General features: G+C 54.5%; 1 protein-coding gene across 1 annotated transcript in view; it reads right to left on the reverse strand.

Annotated features, from left to right (window-relative positions):
- Positions 1 to 19,654, reverse strand: part of SEZ6 (seizure related 6 homolog) — a 45,538-nt gene that overhangs the window by 18,496 nt on the left and 7,388 nt on the right. The window contains 3 exon segments of the mRNA XM_021067505.1: positions 5,079 to 5,212; positions 5,671 to 5,910; positions 5,913 to 6,332. Of these exon segments, the coding sequence (XP_020923164.1) occupies positions 5,079 to 5,212; positions 5,671 to 5,910; positions 5,913 to 6,332 (794 nt within the window).

Here is a 19,654-nt window from a genome sequence, read left to right on the forward strand (position 1 = left end):
TACTCAGAAGAATGGGCTGGGAGAGGACTTTTGCAACATCTGGCTCAATCTGCTTTAACAGAAAGAGATAAAAGTTCCCTTGTGCACAGAGGGTTAAGGATCTGGTGTTGTCACTGCAGCGGCTCTGGTTGCTGCTGTGGTGTGGGTTCAGTTCTTGGCCTGGGAACTTCCACATGCCATGAGCACAGCCAGAAGAAGAAAAACAAAAATGAAACCAAAACCTAGAAAGGGAGACAGGCCCAGAGAAGGCCAGGGGGTTTAGACCAGTGACCGAGAGATAGGCTCCAGAGCCAGGACTGGAACCCCAGTCCCATGTGACAGTTTCTATGTTCTCGTCTTAACTGATGCTTAACAGATAAAAAATCCTTATGGGGTAGGGTCATGGGAAGATGAGCCTAAATCCATGGAGCTACTCCCGCCTTCTTCCCTGTGACCCCCCCCCCCAGACGGGCCGTCTAGGAGCCAGGGAAAAGGAGGTTTCCAGAAATCTCACCCCACTGACCTACCACCCTACTCCGGTGTCCACATCGGACCTAGTCCTGACCTGGCCTAGAAGAGTAGGGAGTTCTTCTTATTAAACTGACAGCTGGCCTGGCATGGAAGAACAGTGTTCCACTGGGGCCACCTGGGGCACTAGGGCAGGCACTGTGGGCAGCTGTGCCCAGGCTCCAGATGGTACAGAGAACAACCAAGCCAAGATGGGGGCTGGCAGGGGGAAGGCTCTTGGAGTGCCACACAGTGAGACATGAGCCAGGCCCAGAAAAGCCTGGAGCCCTGGGAGAGACTGGCTGCCTGGAGAGGAAGTGGGACCCTCACGAGCCATAGAGCTCATGACCACCCCTCCTGAAGGTGCTTCTCTGGATCCCTCCAAAGAGAGTCCATGGCCCCACCTCTTCCAGTCATAGAGGGCTTGACCTGGCCTCCTTCCTGCTGGCAATCTGACCCTCAGCCTCGGAGGGCACAGATAGCTGCAGCATCCTGAAGGGAGGCAGGGGGCAGGGGATGAAGCAGCTTAGGAAGGGCTGTGGTCCAAGCCATGGAGAGCTGGCCTGTTAGGGATTCTGGAACCTCTGAGGCTGTTATTCATGAAGAAAGAATTGAGAGTGTCTTGCCCAGGCCCCGGACTTTAGCCAGGGCTGTGGTCTCATGTCAGGGGCTCAGCATGGTGTTAGGCTGACCTGCACGGGGGTGTAATTTGTGAGTTCTGAAGATGTTCCCCCCTCCCATGGTTCCTTCCATCCTCCCTGCCTGAACTCCAGCCCTTCCACATACCCTGAGCCATTTCTGTGAATTCATGGAGGGGCAGGCAGGGGCTTACTCATGGTGGGGAGAAGGCACAAGCCTTCTGCAAGCCTGAAGGAGCAATGGGCAGCCTCCTAGGATTTCCAGCTGCCTCACCCTCAGTGCCCAGTAGGGTATGGCCCAAATGCCAGCCCTGGGCAGGAGGGCACTGCACTCAGGCCTAGCTTCCAGCAGGAGTGCAATTCAGAAGCTGGTGAGTCCACCTCCTGCTCCTATGCAGTAAGGTCATCTGTCCAAAATTGCCTGGGCAGCCTTTAAGGGCCAGTCTGCCTTACCTGCTGCTTCCCAGTCAAGGCTCGGCTGCTGGCCTCTCATCTTCAGGCTTCAAAGCAGGTATCATCACCTCCAGGGAGCCTTTCTGATGCCCTGAGCCCCCGGCTGGTGGAGTGTGCCCCATCCTGGAATTCCTATGGTCTTCTGTGCTTCTACCCCCAGCCCCAATAGCACTGCACTTTCTGTGGTCATCATTCATAATTTCTGTCTCCCTCACTAACTTGGAAGGTCTGTGTCCCCAGTGCCCAGCACAGAGCCCGGCATGTGGGAACTGCTCCATCTATATTTGCAGAACAGATTCATTCATCAAAAAACATTTTAATGAATGATTAACAGAGTGATCTTGGGCAATTCCCTTTCCATGATGGCCTCAGTTTTTTCCAACTATCCATTGGGTGGGTATTAGTCTACAGTGTCAGTAGTTTTTTTTTTTTCCTTTTTATGGCCATACCAGTGGTGGCATATGGAAGTTCCTGGGCCAGGGGTCGAATAGGAGCTGTAGCTGGGGCCTGAGCCATAGCCACAGCAACACCGTATCCGAGCTCCATCTGTGACCATGCTATAATTTATAGTAACACCAGATCTTTAACCCACTCAACCAGGCCAGGGATCAAACCTGTATCCTCACAGAGACAATGTTAGGTCTTTATCTGGCTGAGCCACAACAGAAATTCCCAGTAAATTTTTTTTGTTTGTTTGTTTGTTTTTTTTTGGTTTTTAGGCCTGCACAGTGGCATATGAAAGTTCCCAGGCTAGGGGTCAAAACAGAGCTACAGCTGCTGGCCTGCACCACAGCCACAGCGACACGGGATCCGAGCTGCCTCTGAGACCTACACCACAGCTTACAGCAACGCTGGATCCCAAAACCACTGAGCAAAGCCAGGAATCAAACCTGCATCCTCAGGGATACTAGTTGGGTTCGTTACCTCTGAGCCACAACGGGAACTCCACCAGTAATTGTTCAGGTCCCCAGGTGGCCTGTGTGGTGAGGCCAGAAGGCCCAGATAGGAGCACAGGTTGCCAGAAGTGGCCATGGAAGGAGAAGGACCTGAATTCGGCTTCAAGCCTGGCTAACTCTTTCCCTCCCCCGGGGCCCTCCCTGCCATGGCCTTAGACTCCACCTCAGGCCATCAGGGCTGACAGGGTCCCCAAGGACTCTGCCCCATGGTGGTGAGGTAGAGGGTAGGGCCAGCATCTGCCTACTGCATTTCCTAACAGCAATCCAGGGCTGTGGCAGGTCTTCATCTCAAGGTTGCCTGGTAACGGCTTTTGCGTTTGATGAAAAAAATGTAGCAGGACCAGACAACAGACACTGGGGCTTATGGGGGATTACATGACAGGGTGAGCACCCAGGGTTCTGCTTGTGCCTGGGCCAGGACGAGGGCAGGCAGAGCCCGCATCTCGCCTCATTGTGGAGAGCACCAGGACTGGGCCCAGCCTGGCCCAGTGGGAGTCAGTGGGGGCAGGTGGAGCCAGCCCAGGCCTGCAGGGGGGGCAGCCAGCCTGGCATCTGCCCCCTCCAGCCCCTTTCCCCACACCTGCAGCTGGCGCCTTCTACCCGGTGAGCCACAGCTGGTGCCACCACTCATTAGGTGATGATTTTATATTAATTACCTTAATTAAGCGGCACTGAGTACTAATGGCTTGGGGGGGTGGTGATGGCTGCTCCTAATTACCCTCTCAGGCAGCCCAGAGTGAGGGGCGCAGGGCTTGGCAGAAAGGAGCAAACAGTTATAGCAATAAGGGGAGGGGCCCACCGGTGGTGGGAGAGGGTTCCTGACTTGGAGACCTGGACCTGACATTCCCAAAGGGGAGGGCTGGGGGTGTGCTCCAGGACAGGTGAGCTGGCTCCGGGCTCAGATCCAGGGGCTCTGGGATGGGTGGGGAGCAGGCCAGGAAGCGGGGAATAGGCAGAGCTGTCCTGTTCCTTGGACTCTTCCTCTGGCCTCTTCCCCGTGCTCCTCAGCCGCCTGCCTGATTCCCTGGACTGGACCGAATGCGTCTGGTCTCCAACTTCCATTCAGTCTCCAGATTCACATTAAATGTCACTTCCTTACTTCCTCCTTTCAGTTGTCCATTCGTTCAGTTAACCCATGGAGAACCCAGTCTGGGCCCTGTACTCCAAGGCACCCCTCAAGGGGCTCACAGTCTAGCTGGGATGGTGGACAGCTACAAACAGACCCACGTGAGACAGTGATGAGCTAGGATGGTGGGTGCCCCATGCTTTGGGGATCAGGAGAGAATTCCCAGAAAAAGCCATGCCAGGTTTGAATCCAAAGGGAGGGGATAGGAGGATGACCCTTCCTGGCAAAGGGACAAGCAGGTGCAATTTGGGCTGGTGGGGAAAGTGGGCTTGGTCCATTCCCTTAGCTGCAAGCTGTTCAGTACGAAGCAGGAGCAGAGAACAAGGGAGGAAGTGGCTAGACATGGCCCCAGAGGGACTGCCATTGATTTAGAGGGCCTTGGGGGAGGTGTGGGAGGTAAGATTGATTTCATTCTAGAAAAATGACTGTGGTGTGAGTGGTGGATGGTAGTGGGGGGCAAGCATGAGTGGGGTGACAAGTGAGGCAGCCACTGCATCATCAGGGGAGGGATGACAGAGGCTGGACCATGTGGTGGCTGGGATAAAGGAGGAGCAGCAGGCAGATCTGAGTTTGGGGGAGTGTCATGGTGATAGAACTTGGGCATGAGTTGGTGGACTTGGGGAGGAGGGAGAGGGAAGGGCCAAGGTGCCCCTAGCCTCTCAGCTCCAGGGACGCCAATGCATTGTGGTGGCCCTGCCCCAACTTTCTGACTGGTTGGGGTCAATCTCTGAGGACAAGAGTGGGGTGGCAAGCAGGTTTGGGGGAACAAGAAGGAAGAGTTGGTTTGAGGCGTGTGGAGGTGGAGGACCCTGTGGGACATTCATGGGGATCTGCAGGCTCAGGTGTGGCGGTTGAGAGAGAGCCTTAATACCAAGGAGGGGTGAGGTGGCCGAGGCAGGCAGGAGGCAGGAGGCTGGGTTCTAGGGTGTGGCCATGTCTGTTTGCCCCACCTCTCCATCCCAGGAGCCAGCACAGGGCCTGGCCCAGAGGCCTGTTTGCTGAAGGGAAAGAGCAAGCAAGGCACCATAGCTCTCACAGGCCCAACCAGGCCGCCCTGAGTTTTCTCCACCCAGACACATGGATTCAGACACTTATCCAATCCCTGCCCATCCAAGGCTAGAGCCCCTTCCTCAGGCCCTCCTGAGCTCCTGATTAAACCCCTGGGGGAAGGGTTGGGCACACCTGCTCCTCCTGCAGCCCTTTGCAGCCTAGGCATTGCTGAGTGGGAGCAATAGCCTCTTCATTCCCTGGTGCGCGGGACAGAATCTGACATGTTTTATGCCCACGACCCAGCCCTGGCCCTAGGCACCCCCCCAACTGGTGACTTTGCACATCCCCACCTCCCTCCACAGCTGGCACCTTTCTGGAAAGATAACATGCTAGCCCCAGCGTTGCCCCTGCCAGATCCAGGTCACTCACCTTGATTTCCACACCATAGCCAGGGTAGACGGAGATGTAGTAGAAACAGTCCAGGCCAACATCAGAGAGCAAGCTGGGGGCCGAGGGGGAGTCCAGAGAGCCCTCTGGGCCTGAGAAATTCCAGCTGCAAGGGCCTGGGAGGCAGGAAGAGACATAAGGCTAAAGCCAGCTCAGTCCAATTATGGTGAACCCATCTCTGTGTGCGTGTGTGTGTGTGTGTGTGTGTGTGTGTGTGTGTGCCCCTCGGGAGATGTATTACCCTGTTGAAAGCAGGGGACTACCTTCTCTTGAGCACCCACTGTGTGCGATCTTATCTCCATTCTTGCAGTGTCTCAGTGAGGTAGGTCTTCTTACTGCCATTTTTCAGATGAGGCTCAGGGAGGTTAGATAAAATTCCTAATGTCTGGTGTAGTTGTTTCCAATCAGGATTTGAACCTGGGTCTATCTGGTTCCAATCCACATGCCTCCTGCAGGCTAGGCCTTGGCGCCAAAGGGCAAGACAGGCCAGCACAGTGACAGGGAGAGGAATACAGGGGCCCCACAGTGCACCCCCCTCCCCATTTCTAGATCTGTAAGCCAGCAAGTAGCTGACCTGGTGGCTGGACTGTGGTGATGGTGGTGGTGATGGTGGTGGTGGTGGTCTCCTCGTCGTCCCCAGAAGCTGTAGAGGTGGCGATGGTCCCCTCAATCCCGAGCCCTGTGGTCTGCGCCATGACCTCTGGAGCCCATGGCCTGCCTATGTCTCCAGGACCCTCTTGGGTTGGGGTCCACGCTCTGCTAGGGGGTGTAGTACTGGGCTTCTCCCCTGGGCCGGGGGTGGGCACTGCTATGCTGGCCCTGGAGGTAGGGGAGCTGCGATACGAAGTTCAGGAGGCTCTGACTCCAGGCTCCAGGGTCCTTCCCTGGACTGGGGCTGAGTAGGTATTGCAGCCATGGCTGGTGTGGGGCTGGTGAAGACGGGGCGGTTGTCCTGGTTGGCCAGGCGGGGAAGGGGACTTGAGGTGTATGATGTAGGTGGGTCAGGCTGGAACGGCACTGCTGGTCTCAGCGCCGCCTCGCCCTTCTCCAGCCCCTCTTGTAGGAATTCCTCGAGCAGGGGGTGGTGGTTAAGCAGCTTCAGGGTAGGGGCCGTTGTGACGAAGTGGACACCTCGTTCTGGCTGTTCAGGTGTGGGGGCCACTGTCAGCTCCTCATCCATCTCCTCCAGGCCTGGGGCCTTCTCTTTCCCAACTGTTGGGGCCTCTGAGGAAAGTCCTGAAATAATAACAGATGATCAGAGGTTCTCCCCCTGCCCCACAGTGAGGAGCATCACATTCAGTTGAGGCAGCAGGAGATCCACCTCTCTTTCGACAGAGAACCTTGGGGAGTGTCCTCACTGTTGAGAGTCACGGCGCTGTAGAGTTTTAGAGCTGGGCTGAGGTGGTATCACATACTGCAAGGATGGCACATGAGATCCTTTCCCCTCCAACACCAAAGGTGGACATTACTAATCTATCACTGCACTATTTTCTGGCTGTTCTCAGATTTGGCCTCAGAATCCTTCTTAACACAGCACTCTAGGTAGCCATGCCTGATACCTCAGACCTACAAGACAAATAAATATTTGCCATCCCTAATGTAGCTCAAAGGCCTTATTTTACTAAATGAGAAACAAAGCCAAAGAAAGGAGATGATTTGCTCAAAGTCAATGACCAGTCAACTGAAGACCGGAGATGACATCCTTAGCAAGAGCACATCCCCTGCCACGGTGACTTTTCTACCTGAGATTATAAGGCATTCAATTCACTTTCTGTTCTCAATGCATCTGCTGGGGTTTTTGTTTGTTTGTTTGTTTGTTGTTGTTGTTGTTGTTGTTGTCTTTTTGCGTTTTCTTGAGCTGCTCCCATGGAATATGGAGGTACCCAGGCTAGGGGTCGAATCAGAGCTGTAGCCACCAGCCTACACCAGAGCCACAGCAACGCAGGATCTGAGCTGCGTCTTCGACCCACACCACAGCTCACAGCAACGCCGGATCCTTAACCCACTGAGCAAGGCCAGGGATCAAACCTGCAACCTCATGGTTCCTAGTCGGATTTGTTAACCACTGCGCCACGACGGAAACTCCCATCTGCTGGTTGTTAGTCAGGAAATGCTTCATTTATTTGGGATTTTATTTTCAATTGCCTCATGGACATATGACATTTTTGTTAGGGTCCCCTTATTCCCTATTTCTCTCACTTCTCAGAAAATATTTCTTTTCTCTCTCTCTCTGTCTTTCTAGAACAGTAATGTGAGTGGGGTAGGAAAAGCTAAACTATAGAGTAAGGCAGATGTAGCTTCATATCCATCACTGTGGGACTGTGTAACTTTGGGCAAATAACTTAAATTCCTTGAACTTTATTTTTCTCATATGTAAAATGGAATTTCTTTTTTTTTTTTTTTTGGCCACCATGTGGCATATGGAGTTCCCGGGCCAGGGATCAGATCCGAACTGCATTGCAACCTACAGTGCAGCTGCAGCAACAGCCACTGTGCCAGGCTGGGGAGCCAACCTGTGTCCCACCACTCTAGGACGCTGCGGATTCCATTGTGCCATAGTGGGAACTAAAATGGAGTTTCTTTTACAGGATTAACTGATATAATGTTACTTCCAATTCCCATTTGCTGTGTCTCTCTGAAATCCCCTTATCTTTCTTTTGACACAAGCCAGGGTCCATCGAAGGCAGGGTCCAAAGCAGTGATGGAATGATCACCTGGCATGCTACCCACCCACGCCCGCAATCCATGGTAGACACTGTTAACCAATTTTGGTTATTTCTTGCTGAGACCACATGAGACTTCAGAATCCTTCTCAACACAGTTATCTAGGCAGTCACTACCAATTGATTAGATAGGCTACGGAAGAAGAAACGTATAGCGGTTGCTCTGCTATTGATTGTATTGACTTATTTAACCACATAGCTGGAGAGATGATGCACATTCTGCCTGTGGCCCACTAGGCTCCCCAGATCTTTTACTGCCAGAAAAAGGTCAATGGATGCTGGCTCCAGATTTACTTCTCATAGAATTTTGCCAGTTTTGAGAAGACTGGGAGGATATTCTGAGACTAACAGCTCTCAAAATGGCTGCATGAGGACTTGAAGCGAAACACAGCCAGGGCGAAATAACAGAGTTTGCAAGGAAAACGTCGGTTCCTCCGCACATCTGATGGCGGGGCTGTCATTCTACAGGCTCACACCCACCCCATGGATTGGCAGGCGCGAGGAAGCGGCAGATGGCCTACATTCTGTTCAGGAGACCATGGCAGCTCTGATGTGTTAGACAATTGGGAGGAGGAGGAAACTGAGGTGGGGGAGGTGTATGCAGGTCAGAGGGGCTTTGATGCCCCAAAACCCTGAGAAACCAGGACCAACCCCTATCTCCTGAGAGGCTCACTAAAGCTGCCCATCTGTGTCTTGGCATTCTGTACCAGACACTGACAACACTGCCCAAACTAGATGCCCAGCCAGGCCCATACCCCCTGGAGCAGATGGTCTGCCAGTGTCCTCTGTCTTTCATCTGAGTCAGTGACAGAGGGCCCAGGGAGTGCCTGTGACATGTCAGGACAAGGCTACTCTCTTTGTCCAGCCCCCAGATGTCAGTCACATGGTCTTTTCCAGGTTACCTGAGACTGATCTTAACATGCTGCAAGGAAGAAGAGCCTTTCTCATCACATAAGCTGGAGCCTTAGGGTTCCAGTGTCCCCTTCCGGGATTGCCCGAGAAGAGACATAGCCTTGGCCCCTGTGGGAGACTTCATTGGGAGAGGATGCCTGTCTCAGGAAGGGACCATAGTGGGCACAGCTCCTCCCACTGACTGCCAGGTAGGTGCTGGGTAATGGAGCAGAGCTAATGGGCACCTCCCGTCACTGTCGATTGCACTGATTGTGTTATCTGGGGGGACCGAGCACTCGGTTAAATGGGATCAAGATAGCATATCAAACGAGCAAATTGATTCCACAATCAGCTGCCACTTGGTCCCGGAGGGTGATACCCACTGTCAGAGAGGGTAAGAATCTCTGGGAGACAAGCCATTTCTAGGGAGAGGGCATCTTCAGACACCCTGGTTGATTCTGATGGAAGCCTGGGGCCCTGTGACTCCCTCACCCAGGTTCCTGAGGTTTTCTCTGCTTGGCCTGACTGACTACAAAGGTGTAAAGACTGACAAAGGGGACAGCAGCAGGCGGTGGCAAGGACCCAGATGCCCAGCCTCATCAGGCACCTTAATGTGTGCCAGACACTGAATCAGGCCATTCCCAGATCCTGGATTATTTAATCAGCACTCTAGTCTGTGAGGTGGGACTCTTACTCCCACATTACAGAAAACCTGAAACCTGGAGAGGTAAGGTGAGGACCTGCCCAGTCGCTCAGTGGTGGAGCTGGGATTTGAACTCATTGACCTGGTTTACAAAGCCTTAGTCTTTTCAGGACACTAGCCTGCTTCACAGGAAGAGGACGCTGGTGCTACCCGGCAAAGAGCACTCTCGAAGGCTCAGAGGGAGGAATGGACTTGTCCAAGGTCTGGTGCAGGTTAGAAGTGGAGCTGGGACCAGAGTTTCTGGCATTTGGACCTGAGCCGAGTCCAAGCTGGGCCAAGCTGGGCCGTCAGGCAGCCTTCTGGCTGGGACGCAGGGAGCCCCCATTCCATGCCCAAAGTGCACCTGAGCCTGGGACTCAAACCAGAGGCCAATGACATTGATCAGCAGGGTAGGGGCACCGAGTAACACATACACTAAAGTTCAGATGTCAGCTCTGCCACTTAAATGTCAAGTGAGCCTGGGCAAATCACCTGTGTCCTTTGTGTCGTCAGCTGTAAAAACGGCATTTTGGAGGGGTTTTATGAGGATCTTAATGTTCCAAACAGTAGGGATTTTTTGAGGGAGGTGGGACTACGGAGGGAGAGACCACGCTCTGAGCAGGTGGCCCCTGCTGGGGCAAAACAGGTCTCTAGGGTTGGGGGAGGCTGTTCCTGGTGAGACCTTTTCTTTCTGGGGAACAGTGTTCCCTGTTGTGTAGCAGTGTGTATGTGTAAGCGACCCCATCTGTAAAACGAGGACGACACGGCACCACACCGCACAAAGGCCGGCATACATGTAGGGGACATAGCAAGACACTGCCCCGTGATCCCTACCTGTCCAGTCCACCTGGTGCCTGAACCCAGGAATGCACTCCCTGGACGGCCTCTCCCTCCTCCCCTCCCGCGGGGCTGGGGCTGGGAAACACCCCTCAGGCGCCCGCCCCGTTCCCACCGCGGAGGAGGCGCGGAGCTTCCCCGGCAGCCCCCAGCCCTGGTGTGGCCCGCCCGCCGCCTGGGCCCTCCCCCCGCATTAGCTCTTAAGCTATGCAAATAGACATCGGAGGGAGCCCTGTTTAAAGTATTTAGACGAAATGAAAAAAGGCTTTCATCGGCACTAATGAGCCATTCAGGATGCCTCCCCGGTGGATTCTCTCCCGCTCCCGCCTCCCGGCCCGCGCCGCCCCCCTGTGGCCCCTCTTGGGATTGGAGGCCCCCTCTCCTCAGCCTCTGCCAGGGCCTCCCCGGAGAGGCGCTTGCCCCGCCCGCGTCCTCCCCAGGGCCCAGCTGGGGGAGGGTAGAGACGGGGCCCCACGTGCTCCCCCCTGCAGATCTGGATCTGGACCGGGGGCGTGGGTGTCCAGCCTCTGTTTAGGGAAAGCGGAAGGACTGGGGACTCTTCTTCCCAGCATCCAGCTGGGTAGGTGTTATGACCCTGGCCGACAGGTGGGGAAACAGGCTCTGTGAGGCCCAGGAGGTTGCCCAGGTCACAGTGCTGTGGGCTGTGGAGCTGGAATTGCTGTGTGGAGGCAGTGGTGGAGGGTGGTGGTCTTTACCCAGGGTCCCTGCCTGGGGGAACTGCTGTACCAGACAAGATTCCGGATGCCCCTCAGGGCCAGCTGGGCTGCATGCTTAGTGCTGTTGTTTCTACAGATCTTTTTGCTCCAAATAGAAAAACCTCAGGTTCCAATGCCCCATCTATGTCTCACTACCTGTGTGAGTTGGCCCACTCCAGCCTTTGTTTCTTCCTCCATGGAGCGGAGATACCCTGGTTTTGGTGAAGGCCTCTAGAGACAGGCCTGCGCTCCCATCTACCAGCCCCACCCCATCTTTGCAAGGGCAGAAGCAGGCACTGGCAAGGGGCCCCAGAGTGTTCAGACAGGTCAGGCTTTCAGCTGAGGGGAGCATGACTTCAGGTGGGTGCGGGGGAGCCTGGGGGATACAGTGGGCAGGGAGCCTACCCCTAGGTTCAGCTGGCCCAGCACAGGGAGAATGAGAATTTAATGGGATCCATTTATAATTCCATAAAAACTAATGAGTTTATTCTGGAGGTTCTCTGGCCTCTTTCAAGTTTTAATAGAGGATTAGTGAGGGCCTGGCCCCTGGAGACCCCCATTATCCCAGAGCCCCAAGGGAGGAAGAGAGGTCCCTGGAGTAAGAGCACCCGGGCCACCCAGAGCCAGAGCTTGGTCTCCACAATGACAGTTCCACTGGACCCAGGCCTGTTTCCTGAACTGAGAGTCCCCAACTAGAGGCTGGCAGGGCCACATAGGGCCACTGAGGCCCGATTCCATGTACTACTGAAATAATTACCCACAGTGTCCCTCTAACGAGTAGGTCTGACTACTTGTATTAACAGAAAGGCATAAGCCCTAAACAACAGATGGGGAAAGTGAGGCCCAGAGCTGGGGTGTGGCTTCTCTAAGATTATGGATGTGTTCTGCCTCTTATGGTTTGGGGCCAGGCAGCTGCCATTACTCAGTGCTCATATGCTGACCATGCACTCAGCACCTTCACATGTAATCTCTTTTCCTCCCCAGAGATAAAGACACATGCCCAGAATGGTTAAGTAAGTTGCCCAAGGTCCCACAGCCACTGTGCGGCAAGCCTGGGACTAGAACTGAGAGCTCAGCAGCTCCACAGCTCAGCTTTGTCTACTGTTCCCACTGGCCCTCAGCCATACCTCCTATCTCCCCACCAGCTTGGCTACCACTATCCTAGGGCCCTCATGCTGGGAGCCCTGAATCTCGGGATGATGGGGAAGGAAGTTCTGGTGGTGTCCTGGAGGGGCAGTGGTTGGAGTGGGCACAGAGATACACTCAAATGGGAACTGTTCTGCCAGAACCTCATTTGCCCACTTCTTTGTCTCTTCAAACCTTCTACTTCCTACCAGGCCCAGCTCCAATGCTCCGTCTGAGGAGACATCCCTGCCTGGCCCAGTGGGTGACAATAGCTCTCTCCTCCTAGGGTCACTTGTTGATGGGCCCTCAGCACATGTACAGGTAGCAAAGGCATCTTTCTTCCCACATCTCTGCCCTCAAATTCTGACCCCTGGTGTGCCAGACGCAGTGAAGAGTGGGCTCAGGTAACAGTTTCCAAACCAGGATTCTGCCCGTCTGTACACTCAGGAGGCTCCCTGCTCCCCAAAGTGCTTGGCCCTTGGCCAGCAGGGGTGGGCAGGGTTGTGTCCTGAAGAGAGAAGATGGGCAGCCAGCCCTTGGCAGTGCCCCAGAACAGCCCCTACTGGCAGCTGATGAAGAGTGTCTGCCAAAAAAGCTGATGACCCCCAACCCAGACTCCCTCTCTTCCCCTGCCACTGACCACCCCCACCACACCCTCTTACCGCCCTCTCTTGGCCAGTCCCTGGCAGTTCAGTCAAATCTGGCATGCAGATACAGATTGGGGTGGGTGCCTTCTCTTGGCTGGGCCCCAGGTGAGGAATTGGCTAGACCCCACTATCTGAGCCCTTATAAACTGTGGATGTCACCTCCCTCCCTCATTTACACAGGAGGAAATGGAATCCAGAGGGGCTTCCCAGGTCTCCAGACTTGGAGCAGGGCTGGTACTCAAGATGTTGGGGTTTGAAGAGTATCCGACCCAACTGCTCTGAAGATTGAACCCTCCAAAACTTTGAGGCTGTTGGCCATCTGTGGACATACCTCCAGGGACAGAAAGCACACCGTTCCTGAGCTGCCAGCAGTGGCTACCTCCTCCACTATGCTAAGCTGGGGGTGGATGGGTAGCCCTGGGCTTTGGCATCTCCAGGGGCTGGGTCTTCTTGCCAAATGGAGGGAGTATGGGTGGGTGTAGCAGGCATAAGCCTGAAGTCAGCCCGCCAGTCCTGGTCCTGCCGCTAACAGACTAGATCCCTCTGCACAGATCGCTGCCCAACCTGAGCCCCCATTTCCCTATCAGTAACATGGAAAAAGTATCTAAGGACTCTGCCAGCTCTCACAGCCCAGGATCAGATAAACCACAAAGGGCCCTGAGGATAAAAACACTGAACACTACTGTTTACTGAGAATTTGCTACACGCCTAGCACCATTCTAAATGCTTTACTAGAATTCACTCACTAAACCCCTCACAATAATTCTGACATGTGAACTTTTATAGATAAAGAAACTGGGACCTAGGAGAGGGCAGTTCCCAAGTTACCAGTTTGGATGTGTCAGATCCAAACACAAAGGCCATGCAGCCCTCGAGCAGTGCTATCTAATAGAACTTTCTGTGACGATGGAAATGTTTTGTATCTACATGTCCAACACGGTAGTCTATAGCCACACATGGCTAGTGAGCCTGAGACACTGAATTTTGAATTTGACTTCATGTTCACGAATTTACATTTAGCCACATGTGGTTAGTGGCTACCATGATGGAAAGTATGGCTCCTTAAACTGACCTCTTCAACCCCAGCAGTATTCACTGCTCAGAAGGGAAGATCCTAGAGTGGGGGGGTCCTGAAAAAGATTAACATGGGGTGACAGTGTCTCTTTCCCTCCTTTGGGCCTGGGAAAACAGGGGCCTGGGGTTGGGTCAGGAGAGATGACAAGGAGCCCTGGACTTCTTTAGGCTTTTTCCTAAGGGCCTCAGGAGAGTTGAGCCTGTCAGCCACTCACTCCCTAGGGAGGACTGGTGCCACCACCCATGATGTTTGTCTCCCAGTGATGGCTGAGCATGTTCTGAGGGGTGGGTGTTCAATAGGCAATTTTAGGAGCTCAGGCAGAGCCGGTAGATGGAGGGTAGCCAGGTATGCTTGGTCCCCAGTGATCTGGACCACAATGGGGCCAGGGTCTGTGAATGCTTCGTGTCTGCGGTGCTCAGCTGACCTGCCCCTACCTTCCTGCCCAGTCAGGTGCACAGGGGCAGGGAGCCTGGCCTGGCAACTACCCTAAGGTTTCTGGGGCAGCGCTAGAATAGTTGCTTGGCCTTGGGGCTAGGGGAGGGCCTCACATTTACCTAGCACCGTCCATGGGTCAGGCGTGGATTCCCTAGGGGGCTGTCTTCCACGCAAGAGAACTGCCTTTTATGCCTGAAATCAATATTTTATACTTTATATATGAAGGAACTGAGGCTGAGAGGCAAAGTGAATCATCCTAGTTCAGACAGGAGGAAAATAAGGGGTCTGAACTGGGTCTGCCTATTCCACAGCCTGGGCTCAAGTTTGTCCCACAGAGTTGCTTCATATGAACATGTGCAGGCAGGTCCGTATGTGGGCCTGTGCGTACACATGATTGCGTGCATGTGTCTGCGCATGGGTGTATGTAGTTACCCAAACACACACATGCACACGCACACGAGCCATAAGTCATTACCATTTGTCTTTGCCCACAGACACACCCTGGAACCTGGTTTCACAGTCCTCAAGCCTGGAAAGGCCCCACCTTCTAGAAGGGATGCTCTTCTCCCCAAGGTGGCTACTGTGCTCCCTCCTTTTTACTCTGTCCCCTTTTTGGACCCCGACTTGACCCTTCCCAGAGCCAGTGGCCTGGGTGTGTCGGGGAAGAGGGGACAGGGCTCTGGGCTGCTGCCCTCTCCTCCCCACTGCCTCCCCCCCGCCCACGAGGCTGTGACCAGGGACCCAGGGTAGAGGGAGCTCCCAGCTAACCGCCACATTCTCGCTTTCCAATTTAAAATCTAATATGGTCTCACCACTGCAGAGCTGGGGGCTGGAGAGGTGATTAATGAGGCCTCTGCTACAGCGTCACCTGCTGTGCTCTACGCCTTCCCCTGCAGCCCTGCATTCCCCCCTGCAGCCTGCTGGCCCTGGGGATCCAGGGGCTCTAGCCCTGCCTGCCCACAGTTCCTGGGGCTGGGGCAGGTGGCACAGGAGCTGGGCCTGGAGTCGGGGTTGGGAGAGAGAAAGGGGCTGGCCTTGGAGGTGGGGTCAGTAGAACAAGTGCTCACCCCTGGAGCAGGCTGGAAGGAAAGGGAGGGGCAGGAGTTCCTGTTGCGGCTCAGCAGTAGCGAACCTGACTAGTATCCATGAGGACGTGGGTTTGATCCCTGGCCTCGCTCAGTGAGTAGGGCGCAGATGCAGCTTAGACCCCACGTTGCTGTGGCTGTGATGTAGGCCGGCAGCTACTAAGATTCTAAGTAGGCTGGTAGCCCTAAGATTCTACAGTCTTTGGTCAGAGGAAGACGTGCTCTATGTAACAGGGCCAAAGTGACCTCCCTGACCTTGTGACCTTTGCCCTATGGCTACTTTTGTTAACTACATGTGAGAGGAGATGGACTGGGGGAGCTGGTACCTAGACCCCCGGGCTGCCCTGATCCTTAATGCTGAGGTGGGGTCACTCTCCCCTGGAGGTCACTAGAGTGTTCTTAGCTGAGAAAGCCGAGGAGCCTGGTGAGGGCTTCTCAGAGCCCTGACTCCAACATGGAGGCAGATTTGCCATGGACAGGCTGTGTGACCTTAGGCTTCTCTTGCCTTCTCTGGGCCTGTCTGGTTTTTTCATATAGTACTTGGTTCCTGGCTATTTACATTCTTTGGGTGGGTGGGCTGGAGAGTCTCAGCCCCCCTCTGGGGGGGCTGATGGAACCTCCTGCTGGGCGGTGTCAAAGGTGGAGGAGACCTGGCAGATCAGGGACTGTGCTCCGTTGTCTTGCCTCTTTCTGGAATGACACTGGACCCCAGGCTCCTCAGCTCTGATACCAGAAGTCCCTGAGGGGAGTTACCTCATCCAGGTGTACCTCCCTCCCCTGACTCCCTGAGACTCTGAACCTCATTATGTCTCCCCAGCTTCTATGGGGGAAATTGGGGGGGTGTCCTGACTCACTTCTAAATGCTGTGGAAGAGTCAGTGGAGGCCCTGGACCTCCCTGTAGAGACTTGGAGAGGGCAGGGGCTGGATAGCCTGGGATTCTAGCCTCAGGCAGGTGGCATGGGCCCTGCACCTGTGGACAGTCCCAGACTCCCCTTGTTTCTTGGCCTTGCAGGACCGGGGAAAGGCCTTACTGGCCTAACACCCAGGCTGTTAGGCTCCCCAGGCTCAGCCTGTCCTCCCCACTTCCCCAGCAAGCCTGAGTGGGGGAAGGGAGGGGTACAGAGTAGCTAAAAATAGCAGCAGCAGCTCAAGTCTCCTTGAGGGGTCAGTGGAGCCCAAGACTGGGGAGGAAGAAAATGGATCAGACTTTGGGGAGGGCAGAGACCAGCCTGAGCTCAGGCCTGCTGTGCCTATATACCCAGGCTATAGCCCCAGGGTAAAGGGACAGAAGAGCTACAGATATGCTGAGACATATGGACAGAGACACCCAGGGATAGATGGACAAGCCAGGCAGAAATGCACATAGACACGACTACCTGCATATCGGGGGCTACTTCTTCCCCAGACCCCCAGGGACACCAGATGACCCAGGGGTGCAGCCCCCAATCCCTCAGTCTTCTCTCTTGCTCCAACCTTGCTCTGACCTCCAAGGACCCTGCCAAGCTGGGTGGGTGTACACCTTGAGTTGAGAAGGCTGAGTGCTCCTCCCCTGTCCTCACCAGTCTCTTCCGCTTGAGGCCCAGGGCAGAGATGGACCAGGGAGCACCAGAGGTAGCATCAGGGATACAGGTGCAGCAGAGATGAGGCTCAGGGCACCATCCTGACCTGAGCAATAGGCCTCTTCCTAGCCTGGACTGGCAGGCAGGGTGAGGGGGTGGGAGGGAGATGGCTGGACCCATTGGGCCAAGGCTAGGGATCTGCCAGGAGGTGGAAAGAATGGAGTGGGTGGTGAGGGAAGGCAACGAGGGGAGGCTATATAAGCAAATGGACAAATGACCTCTCTCGGGCATGCCTTGTTTGGTTCTACCTTTACACCTTGCCTGGAGATGCCAGGGGCTCTTCTGTCCTCAAAAGAAAGTGACTACATCTCCCCCACTTTTTCCCTTTTTTTTTTTTTTCTTTTTAGGGCAATACCCACAGCATATGGAAGTTTCCAGGCTAGGGGTCGAATTGGAGCTATAGCCGCCGGCCTAAGCCACAGCTATAGCAACACCAGATCCAAGCCGCATCTATGACCTATACCACAGCTCACGCCAGATCCTTAACCCACTGATCGAGGCCAGATTTCGAACCCGCATCCTTATGGATACTAGTCATTTCACTGAGCCACGACGGGAACTCCCTCCCCCATTTCTTCTAACCAGCCAGAAAATAGGACCTCTCAACAGCAGGGAGCCTGCCAGCTGCCAGACCAGATGTTTCAAATCACCAGCACATCCTGTTGCTGGATATAAATGATATCTAAGACAATGTCCACCAGAGCAGCAAGCCAGGGCGAAGGCCCTTAGGAGCACCTGAACCCAGCCTTCATTGCTCTGCATTGCTAGTCTCACTTTCCTAGTCAGACCTGGGCCAGCTGGCATGCACCATGCACCCTGCCTTGAGAGTCCAGTCCTAGGCTCCTTCAGCTTCTGATCCAGCCCTTCCAGTGACTATCTGAAAATCAGCCCCTCCTGGTGCTGGACAGCTCTGGCTAAGAAGATCCTCCCCTTAAGAGGCGTTTCCAGTTTCTTTCTTGTCACCACCCCCTCTGATTTCCTTTGATCTGGATGCTGTTCTAGGAAAGAGGTGGGAGAGGCGCCATGAATTCCCAATGAAACGGAGGCACAGGAAGATGACACGATTTGTCCAAGGTCACCCAACCAGTAAGAACAAGTATCAGGTTTAAACTCTGGGAGTCCTGACCCCCGACCAGCATTCTTCTAATCATATTCTTCCTTTGGGGCTGTCCCCACCTCCCTGAGGCACAGCTTGGCTCTCCACATTGCCTTGCAGGCTCTGGGACTCCCTAGGCACCTGCTGGCTGGTGGGACCCAGGCCAGACACTCAGCAGGTGGCTGCTTCGGGGACAAAGGAGCTGGTGCTCAGCTGCTAGGCTGGGAGGGAGGGAGAGGGAAGCTATGGGGGACGAGGGAGGGGTGGGGAAGTGATCTGGGCTGGGAGTGGGAGGGCGGGGTCTGCTTCTGTGCCTTTAATAAGGAGCCAGCATGCAAAAGGGGTAAAAAGCATGCAAATGAGCATCTGTTGGGGAGTGCTCTGTGGTGCAGGCACTTTTCACAGGACCCTGCCATTCAGCCCTCCCAGCCCTGGACCAGCTGGAAGGAGAGTCCTGAAGGTAGAGAGAGGGGCTCATAAGTAGGGAGGGGAGGAGCAGGGAAGTGAGGGAGAGGCTGAGGTTGGTGCGTGGGTGTAGGATTCTGGCTGAACCTCTGGGGGTTGCACTGGGGGAGAGGAGAGACCCACAGCTTGGATTCTGCAACACATGTGGTTTGGTGGCAGGAAGGGCCCTGTACCTGCTCTGCCTTCTTGGGGGATTAGGGGGACAGTCAGACCCAGAAGAGATGGGAAGAAGTGTGATGGGGGGCACTGAGTGTGGCCTGGCCCAGGGATCCCAGAGGCTTGCTGGGCCACACCCATGGCATATGGAGGTTCCCAGGCTAAGGGTCAAATCGGAGCTGCCGCTGTTGGCCTGCAGCAATGCAGAATCTGAGCTGTGTCTGTGACCTACACCACAGCTCAGCACAACTCCAGATCCTTAACCCACTGAGTGAGGCCAGAGATCAAACCTGCATCCTTATGGATGCTAGTCGGGTTTGTTAACCACTGAGCCACAATGGAACTCCAAGGCTGAGCCCTCTTGCTACAGATGAGAAACTGAGGCTCAGAGCAGTCGTTGGCCAGGAACCTCCTGTCCTTTTGAAGGTGAATGGTTGGATGTTTTTGGGCATCTTGTTTGTATTGCATTTAATTAAAATCAGAGGGTCCATGGTCTAGCTTGGGAGGTAGTCACAGCTAGTTTATTAAGAGCTTATTAAGCTTATTAAGAAAGCAACTCCCCTCCAAACTGAGCTCCTTACAGGCAGGAATTATGTCGTATTCCTGCCTATTAAAGCACCCGATAGGTGCTGACTAGAAGGTACTGAATGGAAAACAGATAGGTGGATGAAGGATGGATAGGCTGAGTTCCTGATGGGTAATAGGATTTAGAGAACAGAGAGAGCCGTCTGGGCTGGTCCATTAGGAAAATAGGGGTTGGCTGAACTGAAATAAGCAGAAGGACTCAGGATGACATTCCAGGTATGGAAAAATGACTGAGCAAATGTAGAGATTGTACTGAACAAGGCATGCACAGGGTCTCAGGTTCATCTCAGCACCCTCACCTGGTCTCTCTGTTGCCCACTTCCCACACATTCAGTTCCTTCTCAACTCCCGGCAGAGCCCCTTGTCCCTGCTGGGCCCAGCCCCTACATCTTTCCATCAGCCTGCCTGCCAGCAAGGTTG

The sequence above is a fragment of the Sus scrofa genome, chromosome 12 (assembly GCF_000003025.6).
Source record: "Sus scrofa isolate TJ Tabasco breed Duroc chromosome 12, Sscrofa11.1, whole genome shotgun sequence".
Taxonomy (NCBI): domain Eukaryota; kingdom Metazoa; phylum Chordata; class Mammalia; order Artiodactyla; family Suidae; genus Sus; species Sus scrofa.